Raw genomic sequence first — 13,802 nt, forward strand, 5'->3', positions numbered from 1 at the left:
TCATGGTCAGGGGTCATGTTCATGGGTCATGCCACATTCAGAGGCTGGATGAATCAACATTGTGGAGATGTCAGTTGTTCCCAAATTGATCTACAGGTTTAATGCAATTCCTATCAAAATCTGAGAGGGTTTTTAGTAAACAGAGACAAACATATTCTAAAATTTAAGCAGAAATTTCAGGCCCTAGAATAGCTAAAATAATTTTGCAGAAGAAAAATAAAGTTGGAAGAATCACTGTATCTGATATTAAAGCTTACCTTGTAGCTACATTAATGAAGACATTGATCAGTGATCTATGTGGAGAGATATACACATAGATCACTGAAACAGAACATACAGTCTAGATTTAACCCACGCAGATATGCCCAGATGATCTTTGGCAAAGGTGCAAAATTAATTCAATGGAGTAAGTATAGCCTTTTCAACAAATGCTGCTGAAGCAACATCTATAGGCCAAACAACAAACAAACATAAAAAACCTTGATCTAAAACTCACACCTTATACAAAAATTAACTCAAGTGAATCATGGACTTAAACGTAAAATATAAACCTACAAAATCTGTAGGAAAAAACATAAAAGCTAATCTTCAGGAATTAGGGTTAGGGAAAGAGTTCTTAGATTTGACACCAAAACCATGATCCATAATGGAAAGACTGATAAATTGGATCTTATCAAAATTAAAAGCTTTTGCTTGGCCAAAGACCCTAAGTAGAGGATGAAAAGACAAGCTACAGACTGGGAGAAAACATTTGCAAACGACATATCTGATAAAGACCTAGTGTCTAGAATACATGAAGAACTCTCAAAATTCACCAATAAAAAACAAATCAATCCACACAGAAAATGGGCAAAGCACATGGGCACAGACATTTCACTGAAAAGGATATATGGAAGAGGATATCTATTTCACTGAAGAGGATATATTGTGAATGAGCACATAAAAAGATGTTCAGTATCACTAGCCATTAGGGAAATGCAAGTAAAAACCACCGTGAGATGTTACACACCTATCAGAACAGTTAAAATAGAAAAGAGCGACAATCAATACCAAGTTCTGGCGAGAGTGTGGAGAGACTGAATCACTCATTCTTTGCTGTGATAATTTAAAATGGCACAGCCACTCCAGCAAATAGTCTGGCAGTTTCTTATAAAACTAAGCATTCAATACTATATGACTCAGCAATGGCACCCTTGGGCTTTATCTTAAAGAAATGAAAAACTATGTTCACATAAAACCTGTACAAAAATGTTTATAACTGCTGTATTCGTGATAGCCCCAAACTGGAAACAACCCAGATGTCCTTCAACAGATGAATGGTTAAACCAACTCTGGTACATCCATATCACAGGCTACTACTCTGTAATGAAAAGGATTGAACTGCTGATACCTGCCAAAAATCTGGATGAATCTCAAGGAAAATATGTTGAATGAAAAAAGCCAAAACCCACAGGTTATGTGCTGTATAATTCCATTTTATATAACATTTTTGAAATGACAACATTTTAGAAATGGAGAACTTAGTGGTCCCCAAGAATTGGGAAAGGGTGTCAGAGGGAGATGGCCGTGGTTATAAAAGAGCAATGCCAGGGATTCTTGTGGTGATGGAGATGTTCTGTAGCTTGACTGTGATGGTGGAAATATGAAACCACGTATGATAAAATCATATAGAAGTACACACACACACACACACATAAATGAACACATGTAAAACTGGGGCAATCTGAGTAAGATCATGGATTGTATCAATGTCGATCTCCTGGTTGCAAAATTGTACTATTTTTTCAAGATGTTACCATTGGGGGAAGCTGGGGGAAGAGCAGATATACGGGAGCTCTCTGTATTATTTCTCATAACTGCATGTGAATGTATAATCACTTCTATAAAAATTTCAATTTAATAAACACAGGTTTAGGCTTCTTTTAAAATATTATGGGGCTTTAGTTTTATTCTACCTTCTTGCATTAAAGGAAAACTGGTAATGAGAGTCAAACCATTTTGTTCACTGATACCTGCGTGGAGGACTTTCTTTTTCTGAATCTTTTGACTTGACAGGTCCTCTGGTACTTTCGACATTCGTGTTGATTCAACATCAGCGTGAGATTTTGCACATTTTTCTGGGGTTGAAACAATGGAACAGATTTCTTTTTGATGCCTGTTTTAGATAAAAAGTAGACAAAGAAGATGAAAGAAAAAAAAAAGGAGGGGGAAACAAAATTTCCATCAAGAAGGCAGAGCTAGATCAATACAATCGTGTTGAATGCTGCAAGCTTAAGAAGTGAGCCACTCACCTTATATTTGGTTAAAATAAGAATAGTCATTTATCTCTGCCCCCGCAGAAGAGTGGACAGGAGCCCAGCCCTGGCTCACACCACAGCTCTGTTCCTTCCCAGCTATGTGACTAAGTGCAGTCGCTCAATCCTCTAAATTTCATCACTTCCCTCACCCACAAACTGAAGGAAACATCAGCTGGGCCCTAACAGCATGGAGCTGATGAGAGGATTAACTCCAGAAAGAGTCTGTTGTAAAGCAGAAAGCATTATAGAAACTCTTTTCTCTAACTAAAGGGTTGAACAGCTAGCTCTTATAAAAGCCAGAGAAGGGAAACCCCTGCCTTGAACCCTCTGCCAGCACCAGATCATGGCAAACCATTCTGTTGAAGATCTTGGGCCAGGAGGGATCCCCCAAAATTCCTAAATATTTTCCCAGACACACCTTCTCTGACACTCTGAACACAGCAACCACAGAAAGGAGTTTCCAGAACAACCTCCTGCTCCAACACTGTAAAGCACGCCCTCCTTCCTTCACCTCCCCCTCCAAGCCCATCTCCATGGAGCACCCGCCCAGTGTCCCATGATGCCCCACCACACTGCATCCTGTGACAAGGGCCCAGGCTTACATTCATCTGTGCACCCCAGATCGCCTGGCGTATGATTTGTACTCAGTAAATGTTTGAAAAAAGAAAGAAGGGAGATGAGATTTGGAGGCTGTAACATTTATTCCACCTGGTAAAAAACTCAATCTGTTTTCAACCACAGCTAGGTAGGCGAATTAACTTTTCCTAATGATATGTTATAAGGAAGTACAGAAGCATAATATCTATAGAATGAGGCACTGCATTTTACTCTTCTCTTTATATTAATTCAGAGCTCTTATTATGTGCCAGGCATGCCCTCATTTAATCCACCCAACAACCCTATGATGACCATTACTCCCCTCTTATAGATGAGGAAATTGAGGCTCAGTGAGGTTAAGTAGCTTGCCCAAAGTTACTAACATGTAATGGTGGGAAGCCTGGATTAAAACACTCCTCTGCATGACTCTAGAACCTGATCCTTAGAGCCCCTAAAATATATATACATATAAAAAACCAAGAATACATCTACTAGTCAATCAATAGCAGCTACAGTCAACTGACCAAACCAACTTCCAAGCAATAGCTGGTCATGTTGTCCTGACATTTTTTAGTTTGATTAAGCAAGGGGAAGAAGACAGGTAAGGTACTAGCTGAAAAGTATAGAGAAGATAATTGACACTGATGTGCTGCTCATTTATTTCTTAGTTTATTTGCTTAAATTCTCCAGATTTAGGAGATGTATCTAAGCTTTCCCAAACAAATTAAAAAAAAATAATGCTGTAAAATCTCATTGTAAGAGATGCCTGGGGGCTTCCCTGGTGGCGCAGTGGTTGAGAGTCCACCTGCCGATGCAGGGGACACGGGTTCGTGCCCTGGTCTGGGAAGATCCCACATGCTGCGGAGCAGCTGGGCCCGTGAGCCATGGCCGCTGAGCCTGCGTGTCCGGAGCCTGTGCTCCACAACGGGAGAGGCCACAACAGTGAGAGGCCCACTTATTGCAAAAAAAAAAGAGATGCCTGGTATAACATTTATCTTTTTACTGAGTCCATGCTCATGCCCTGCCGCCAGCCCATATTAAATGCTTAGTTTGCTAAGAGGAAGACAATAAATTTCGAAGAAGGAGAAATCCTGATTAATATGTATTTTCAACTGCTTTCCATTTTGCTATCACTCTTTTAAATAAAAAGACATCTTCCTGATGGGGTATTTATATGAAGCTGTGACACTTGAATATGTGTACAATGTGAAATCATTTAAATAAGATTTGACACACTTTCTGAGTGTTTGTTAGGGTGGTTTTGATCTTTATTTAAGAACTACTAGTTAGAAACATATTAGAGGGAATTCCCTGGCGGTCCAGTGGTTAGGACTCTGCGCCTTCACTGCCGAGGGCCCAGGTTCAATCCCTGGTTGGGAAACTAAGATCCCACAAGCCATGTGGCACGGCCAAAAACCCCCCAAAACCAACCAAACAAACACAAAAACCCCCAAAATAAACATATTAGAATATAGGATGGGAAAAGACCTGAGGAATCATCTATCCCAAATCGTACCACCACACCCATCATTTTAAAGATGAGGAAACTGAGACCCATGGCAATGGACAATATGGAGATCCACCAAGGTCACACAGAGTGAAGTCTGGACCTTGGCCTCCTGACCCTGAGTCAGATCTCCTTCGTGACACAGCACTCCTGCTCTGCTCCGTCACTGCTTCGGTTGGTGGGGGGTATTGTCCACACTGGGTGGAAATGAGACATCCTTAGGGCTCATGCAAGGGTTTCAGAATCTACATATAAGGATGACCATGTGGCCTCTCTAAGCCAATCAATATTATTTTGTTAATATATTTTAAAAACTTTTAAGTTATTTATTTTTATTTTTGGCTGCGTTGGGTCTTTGTTGCTGTGCCTGGGCTTTCTCTAGTTGTGGTGAGCTGGGGCTACTCTTCATTGCGGTGCGCGGGCTTCTCACTGCGCTGGCTTCTCTTGTTGCGGAGCACGGGCTCTAGGCGCGTGGGCTTCAGTAGTTGTGGCACGTGGGCTCAGTAGCTGTGGCTCGCGGGCTCTAGAGCGCAGGCTCAGTAGTTGTGGCACACGGGCTTAGTTACTCCGTGGCATGTGGGATCTTCTCAGACCAGGGCTCGAACCCGTGTCTCCTGCATTGGCAGGTGGATTCTTAACCACTGTGCCACCAGGAAAGTCCACCAATCATTATTAATTTACTAGATTATGAGTTCCCTTTGCTTAAACAAAAATCCTAACATAATCATACTATGTGATTCTTTAAAAGAAATCTCACAAAGTATTGCAGAAAGAAGTGGCAAAGAGATCCAGCAGAGCATCCTAGGGGACCCCCTGCGATGGGGAAGTGGGAGCTCTGCTGTGCTCACCTGTCTCCATCCTTTTCTCCGTTGTACCACCAGTCCATGACCAAGGACTCCGAGTAAAGGTCTTGTACCTTCTCCAGGTCACTGCGTCCCTGCTCCATTTCCTTAATTAAAAGAGTCAGATCTTCATTCTGCCAAAATAAGTTAATGCATTATGAGATTAGAGTTCAGATTTCAAACATTTCTAACAGAAAATGAACTGTATCAGGAAAAGTAGAATCTAAAGAATTTCATGTAGTTCTTATATTATTCCTTTTTTAGACAGCCCAATTGAGGTATAATTCATTTCTATTATAATAAACTGAATGTACGTGAAGTGTGCCATTTGAATAGTTTCGACAGTCACGCCTGTGAAGTCATCACTGCAATGAAGACAATAAACATATCCATTACCCCCGAAAGCCTCCTAGTTTCCCATTGTAAATCTGCCTTTCCTTTGCCTCAAAACCTCTCTTCCCCCAACCAACTACTCATCTCCCTTCTGTCACTATATTAGTTTCGATTTTCTGGAATTTTATTTAAATGGACTCATATAGTATATACCCCTTTTTTGGTCTAGCTTGCTTTACTTTTATAATTATTTTGAGATTCACCCATGATGTAGCATAAATCAGTAGTACATTCATTTTTATGGCTGCGTAGTATTCTATTACATACCGAATTCAAAATTTAGTCACCTGTGGATGGACGTTTGAGTTTCCAGGTTTGGGCTATTATAAATACTAAAGCTGTGAACATTTGTGCACAAGTCTTTGTATGGACATCTGCTTTCATTTCTCTTGGGTAAATAAATAGGAATGGAATGGCTGGATCAAATGGTTGGTGATGTTGAACTTTTAAAGAAACTATCAAACTTTTCCAGAATGGCTGTACTAGTTTACATTCCCCCCAGTAATGAATGAGAGTTCTAGTTCCTTCATATAATTGCAAACACTTGATGAGGTCAGTTGTCTTAATTATAGCCATTCTGATAGCTGTGTAGTGGTATCTCATCATGGTTAATGTGTACTTCCCTAATGAGGAATGATGTTAACCATCTTTTCATGATCTTGTTTGCCATGCATATATCTTCTTTGATGAAGTGTCTGTCCAAATCTTTTGCTTATTTTTTGTTTCTTTGAGTTTTGAGAGATCTTTATATGTTCTGGATACTAGTCCTTTATTAGATATACAATCTGGAAACATTTTCTCCCAGTCTACAACTTGTCTTTTCATTATCTTAGCATTGTTTTTTAAAGAGAAGCTTTTAATTTTGATCAACTCAAATTTATCAGTTTGTTCTTATATAGACTATGCTTTTGATAACCTATTAAAAATTTTGGGGGGGCTAACACAGTGTCTCAAAGGGTTTTTCATATGTTCTCCTCTACCTGGAAAAAGACCTAGATTTTACATTTGGGTCCATGTATCATTTTGATCCATGTATCATATTAATTTTTGAATATGGCATGATGTATGGAGGAAATTGTGTTTATTTTGTCCAATTGTTCCAACACCATTTATGGGGAGAATAAAAAACTATATCCTTTTTCCACTCAATTGCCTTTGCATCTTTGTGGAAAATCAGTTGTCTACGTATGTGTCAGTCTATTTCTGGTTTTGCTATTCTGTTCTGCTGATCTATATACCTATCTTTACACTAATACCACCCTGTCTTGATAACTATAGCTTTATATGTCTTGAGATCAGGCAGTATTAGTCCTCCAACTTTGATTTTCTTTTTCAAAGTTTCCATGGAATTAGTTTGTCAATTTTGAATTGAAAAAACCTGCTGAGATTTTGATTGGGATTGTGATGAATCTAAAGATCAATTGAGAGAGAACGCACATATTAACACTGTGATGTCTTCTGACCCGTAAACAAGATACATCCCTCGGCAATGTTTTGTAGTTTTCAGTATACAGGCCCTTTCACATATTTTGACAAATTTGTCCCTACATGTTTCATACTTTTGATGTTATTGTAAATGATAATTTTTATTTTTCTTTGCTAATATGTAGAAACAAAATTCATTTTTGTATGTTGACCTTGTATCCTACAATCTTGCTAAATTCAGTGATTAGCTCCAGCAGCGCTTTTGTATATTCCATTGGATTTTCTACATATATAACCATGCTGAATGAAAATAAAGACGGTTTTACTTCATCCTTTCCATTCTGGATGGTTTTCCTGCCCCCTGGTTTATTGGGCTAACTAGAATTTCCATTACACTGTTGAATAGGAGTGGTGAAAGCAGACAACCTTGTCATTTTACTGATGTGAGGGGGAAACTGTACAATCTTTTACTATTAAGAGTATGGTGCTAGCTGTAGGTTTTTCCTAAGTGCCATTTAACAGAATGAGGAAGTCTGTTCTGTTCATATTTTGCTGAGAGATTTCATTAAAAAGTGTGTTGGATTTTGTCAAAACTTTTTCTGCATAAATTGAGATGACTGTAAGGTTTTTAATAAAGTATGTTAATTTGGTGAATTGTATATCAATTTTCAAATGTTAAATAGAACTTGCATTTCTGGGATAAACCCAACTTGGTCCTTATGCATTCGACTTCTGTATGCGTAAGGAATATTAGCTGATAAGTTTCTTGTCTGATTGTATTTGCGAGGGTTTGGTATCAGGTTAATGCTTGCCTCATATGAAAGTATTCCCTCCTTTCATTTTCCTAGATGAGTTTGTGTAGAACTGATATTATTTTCTCCTTTAAATGTTTGATGTAAATCAGCAGTAAAGCAATCTGGGCCTGGAGGCTTCTATGCATAAAGGTTTTTAACTACAAATTCAATTTCTTAAATAGATGTAAGGCTGTTCAGGTTATCTATTTCTTCTTGAGAGAGTTTTGGTAATTTGGGTCTTTTGAGCAGTTTATCACTAGATGTTGAATTTATGATTATTTTTTGCTTTACCAGTAAATTGTCTTTTTAAAATTAAATAACTGTAGATTTCATGCAGCTGTAATAAATAATACAGAGAGATCCCATGTACTCTTCGCCCAGTTTCTCCCAAGGGAACGGCAGACACTCCCAGTGCCTTTTCATCCTGTTAACAGGGTCTTTTGCAAAGCAAAAGGTTTTATTTTTGATGAGGTCCAATTTATCCATCTTTTCTTTTATGGATCATGCTTTTGTTCTCAAGGCTAAAAATTCTTTGCCTAGCCCAAGGTCCTTGAGATTTTCTTCCATATTTCTTTCCAGAATTTTTATAGTTTTATGTTTTACATTTAAGTCCATAATCCATTTTGAGTTAATATTTGCATGAAGGGTGAGGTTTAGGTTGAGGTTCACTATTTTGTCTGTGAATGTCCAACTGCTCCAACCATTTTTTGAAAAGGCTCTCCTTCCCCCATTGAATTGCTTTTGTACCTTTGTCAAAAATCAGTTTGGCATACTGGCATGCTGGGTATACTTCTGGGTTCTATACTCTACCCATTGGTCTAGGTGTCTGTTTCTCCACCAAAGCCATACTGCCTTAACTAACGCAGCTACACTGTAAGCCTTAATACTGAAATTATTTCTCCCACTTTATTCTTCTTTTTCAAGATTTGTAGGGTTTTCTAGGGCCTGTGACTTGCCATATAGATTTTAGAATAAGCTTGACCACGTCTGTAAAAAACCTTTCTGGGATTTTGACAGGAATTGGATTAAATCTATAAATCAAAGAGATCTCTAATACGTTCAGTCATCCAATCCATGAACAAGGTATACGCCTGTCCATTTATTTAGGTTTTCTTTGATTTCTTTCTTCAGCCTTTTGTAATTTTCAGCATAAAAATCCTGTACATATTTTTAAAATATACATCTAAGTATTACATATTCTTTGGAGCAATTGTAAATAATATGGAATATTTAATTTTGACTTCTCAAAATGTGATTGAATTTTGTGTGCTGATCTTGTAACCAGTGGCCTTGCTGAACTCACTTAATAGTTCTAGGGGTTTTGCTTTGTTTTTTAGCTCCTTGGGGTTTTATGTGTAGACAACATGTTACGAGCAAATAGGGATAGGTCTCTTTCTTCCTTTCCGATCTGTATGCCTTTTGTTTATTCTCTTGCCTTGTTGCCATGGGTACAGCTTCCAGTTGTATGTTAAATATGAGTGGTGAGAGTGGATGCCTTTGCCACTTTCTTGATCTTAGGAGGAAATTATTCAATCTTTCACTATTAAGTATGATTTTACTCATAGGTATTAAGTTGATGTAAGTTGAGCAAGTTCCCCTCTGTTTCTATTTTGCTGAGTTTTTTATTATTAACGGGTGTTGCATTTGATCAAGGCTATTTGTGCACAATAATACAACCATATGATTTCTCTTCTTTAGCCAGTTAATACGCTTGATTACGTTGATTGATTTTCTAATGTCAAACCAGCCTTGTACATCTGAGTAAAATCCCCCTTGGTCATAATGTATAATTCTTTTATACACTGCTGGATTCAGGTTACTAATGTATTATTGAGGATTTTGGCATCATTGTTCATTGGTATATTGGTCTGTGGATTTCTTTTTTCTTTTTTTTTTTTAATACTGTCTTCTGGTTTTGGTGTCAAGGCAATACTGGCCTCATAAAGAGAATTAGGAAGGAAGTGATCTCTCCTATTTTTTGAAATAAATTGGTTTAATTATTTTTTGAACTGTTTGGTAAAATTCTCCATGGAGCCATCTGAGCCTTGGTATTTCTTTTTCAGAAGTTTTAAAAGTATAAATTCAGTTTATTTTATGATTTTAGTGCTATTCACATTGTCCATTTTATCTTGGTTGAGTTTTCGTAGTTGGTGGATTTTGTGGAAGTGGTCCATGTTTTTTCTAAGTTATCAAATTTATGAATGCAAAGTTGTTGTATTCCTTTTATTATCTTTTAATGACTGTGAGATCTACTGTGATGTCCCTATTTCATTCCTGATATAAGTGCTTTGTGTCTACTCTCTTTGTCTTTGTCAGCCTTCTGAGAGGTTTTATCAAATTCTTGAGAGAATTTTTTTTCAAAGGAACAGCTTTTTGTCTCATCGATTTTCTCTACTGTTTTACTATTTTCAATTTCACTGATTTTATGCTCTTATCTTCATTGTTTCCTTCCTTCTGATTGCTTTGGGTTTATTTTGCTCTTCTTGTTCTAGTTTCTTGGGGTGAGAATGCAGATTGTTGATTCAATACATTTTCTTGTTTCCAATATAAGCATTTAGTGCTATAAATTTCACTCCCAACACTGTTTTAGCTGCGTTCCACATAGTTTGATGTGCATTTTTGTTTTCATTCAGTTCTAAGCAAACTGAGAACTTTTCTTTGACTCATTGATAAAGGGTTTTCCTGGAGTGGACCATTTGCTTGGGCTGGGTCCCTCCTGCCTATTTTTCCCTCCCACTCTGGCATCTCTGTACAGAGGTGGAGTCTCAGGACCATGGGGGTAAAGAGGCTTCCCAGAGGGGGCCACTTGTGGCTGTGTCCCTTTGACTAGTCCTCTCACTTACTCCAGTAAACCTGTTTTTCTGGTACATGTTTTATATATTTGGGAACTTTTATAGTTAAAGTTCATTTTCACTTGGGCATACCTGTGTATCTGGTGATTTTTTTTTTTTTTTCAGCTGTTTTCATCAAGGCGAACTGTCACAGCGGCCAGAGTCAGGAGTTCAGCTCTCTTTTCGTGGGACAGTTATCTCCACTTTGTTCACAGTCAGAGGCTCCTAAGGGTAGGGGTTAACAGAGCACTGAGTAGCCCCACGTAGCACACCTCCTTTGACCTTGTTGATGCTGGATAGAGGTAGAGGCTCAGCTCTCCACTGCGGGAGGAGCGCTGTGGGGTTAGTCCTATTTCACACTACCTCAACTATCTTATGCTGGTGGGTGCTGTGGAGGCAGCTTCTCACCAAGCCTCACTGACACAAAGGATGGGGGAAAGTGGAGTGTCACCTATCCCCAGCCCACACTTACTTTTTCATTTTCATTGATGCTGGGTGTTTGTGGAAGCTTAGCTCCTTGCTGATCCCTCTGCCATGAAGGCTGTGGTGAAGAATAGCAGTGATGCCCCTGATCTCACAGTGCCTTAAGTCTCAGCGCTGCCTGGTGGGACGGTGGTTCAGCTTGCCCACGGGACGCCTTGGACAACACCCTGCTTAGGGAACGAGGGCACTGCTTACTTCTACCGGAGTGGGGCGGGATGGATGACCAGCTTCCCTCTCAATCCTCTGATACCACCTTAGCGCAGGATTTGCAGCACACCTGCTTCTGCCTGGTGGGGTTTGGAGAATCAACTTTCCATTCAGCCCCACTCACACTACCCCAGCAGAGAAGCATTGCCACTGGCTTCCACCATGTCGGGGCTGGAATATTAGCTCTCTGGGCAGATATACTGATACCACCTGACAGGGATATCAGAGCACCATCACTTCCTTCCATGGAGCAGGTGGGTGGTAACGGAAGATCATCTCCCTGTTCAGCTCCACTGAAATCCTGGGGAAGGGGATATAGTCTTCCCATTGATGTATGGCTGGAGTAGGGCAGGTATTGCCAAAAAGGTCTTTGGCTAAGCTATGGGAAATAGGTTGTTCTTGGGTCATTTTTTGGGTCTGTGCCTGTTAGGGATTCCAGGTTGGAGGCTTTGGCAGTGCCCCATCTGGGGTATATGGAAGACAATAACAAAACCCACAGAACTCATGCCATGTCATTCCTTAGGTTCTGAGGTCCCCAAGGCATTCCACCTCCTTCTTTCTACTTTTCAGAGTCTTCCTTTGCTTGTTTGTTGTTTTATGTCCAGGGCTTTTAAGCTGTAAGACAGAGGACCTAGGAGGAATGGGGCTACTCCATTATTGCTGGAACTGGAAATCCCTCCAGTTATTTATAATTAGATTTAAATAACAAGGTAAAAAAACTTATTTACCCATGCAGTTACCATTTCCTTTGCTCTTCATGCCTTGGTGTAGGTCTGTATTTCTATCTGGTACGATTCCCTTCTACATATAGTACTCTCTTTAACATTTCTTGTATTGCAAGTTTATCGGTGATGACTTATTTCAGTTTTTGTATATCTTTATTAACTTTGCTTTTTGAAATACATTCTGCATATAGATTCTACCCTGACAGATGTTTTTCTTTCAGTACTTTAAAAATGTCACGTCACTCTCTTTTCACTTGCATTGTTTCTAATGAGAAATCTGCTGTCATTCTTATCTTTGTTCCTCTGTACATAATTCACCTTCTTTTAAAATTTTCTCTGTCACTGTTTTTGAGAAGTTTGATTCTGATGTAACTTGGTGTCGTCTCCTTCGTGTTTATTGTGCTTGGGATTCACTGAGTTTCTTGGATCTGTGGATTTACAGTTTTAATCCAATTTGTAAAATTTCTGGTCACTATTGCTTCATATATGTTTAAGCTACTTGAATTTTTCCACAGCTCACTGATGCCTTGTCTTCTATTTTTCTGGTTTTTTGGTTTTAATTCTCTTTCTTTCCTATGTTACATTTTGGATATTTCTATTGCTATCTTGCAGTTTACTAATCTTTTGTTCTGCAATGTCTGATCTGCTGTTCATCCTATTAATATGTATTTTATTATCTCATACATGGTACTTTTTTACCTCCAGAAGCTTGATTTGTGTCTTACTTGTATCTTCCATGACTCTCCCTAACGTTTTGAACATATCAAATACAGTTACAATAACTGTTTTCATGCTCTAATACTAACATCTGAGTCCGTTTTACATGTTTCACTTTTTCTGTTTGTTTTTTCTCCTCATTATGGACCTGTATTTTCCTGCTTCTTTGCATACCTGGTACTATTTGATTGGATGTCAGAAACTGTCGATTTTACTTTGTTGAGTGGTGGATATTTTTGCTTTCCTATAATTATTCTTGGGGTTTGTTCAGAGATGCAGTTAAGTTCCTTGGAAATGGACTGATCCTTTCAGGTCTTGCATTTAAGATTTTCTAGACAGAACTGGAGCAGTGCTTGGTTGTTCCCACTGCTAAGAGAAGATCATTCTTTAAATTCTACCCAATGCCCATAAGATTATGAGGTTTTCCAGTATGACTGATGGAAGTAGTCAGTATTCTCTGCCTTGTGTGAGCTCAGAGTACTGTTCCCTCCAATTCCTTTGGATGATTCATTCCCCAGACTCTGGTAGTTTCCTCACATGTAAGCACTGATCAGTACTCTGGTTTGTCACTCCTTAAAGCAGACAGTAGGACAAAAACCACATTCTCTAGAAGGGCATTCTTTTTTTTTTTTTTTAAAGGATTATTTATTTATTTATTTGGCTGTGTTGGGTCTTTGTTGCTGCGCGCGGGCTTTCTCTAGTTGCGGCGAGCGGGGACTAGTCTTTCGTTGTGGTGCGTGGGCTTCTCATTACGGTGGCTTCTCTTGTTGCGGAGCACGGGCTGTAGGCATGCGGGCTCAGCAGTTATGGCTCACAGGCTTTAGAACACAGGCTCAGTAGTTGTGGCACATGGGCTTAGTTGCTCCGTGGCATGGGGGATCTTCCTGAACCAGGGCTCGAACCCATGTCTCCTGCATTGGCAGGCGGATTCTTAACCACTGTGCCACCAGGGAAGCCCATACGAGGGCATTCTTGAAATGCACA

At 39.2% G+C, this 13,802-nt stretch overlaps 1 protein-coding gene across 1 annotated transcript in view; it reads right to left on the reverse strand.

The window, feature by feature from the left end:
• The window catches only part of VWA3B (von Willebrand factor A domain containing 3B), a 207,997-nt gene that overhangs the window by 73,637 nt on the left and 120,558 nt on the right, over positions 1–13,802 (reverse strand). Inside the window, exons 16-17 of the mRNA XM_027128900.1 lie at positions 5,250–5,377; positions 2,013–2,155 (exon numbers count right to left, since the gene is read on the reverse strand). Coding sequence (XP_026984701.1) covers positions 2,013–2,155; positions 5,250–5,377 — 271 coding nt within the window. The remainder of the gene's footprint in view (positions 1–2,012; positions 2,156–5,249; positions 5,378–13,802) is intronic.

This window comes from Aethalodelphis obliquidens, unplaced genomic scaffold, assembly GCF_003676395.1.
Source record: "Aethalodelphis obliquidens isolate GAN/ISIS:26980383/991018 unplaced genomic scaffold, ASM367639v1 scaffold35, whole genome shotgun sequence".
NCBI classification, from domain to species: domain Eukaryota; kingdom Metazoa; phylum Chordata; class Mammalia; order Artiodactyla; family Delphinidae; genus Aethalodelphis; species Aethalodelphis obliquidens.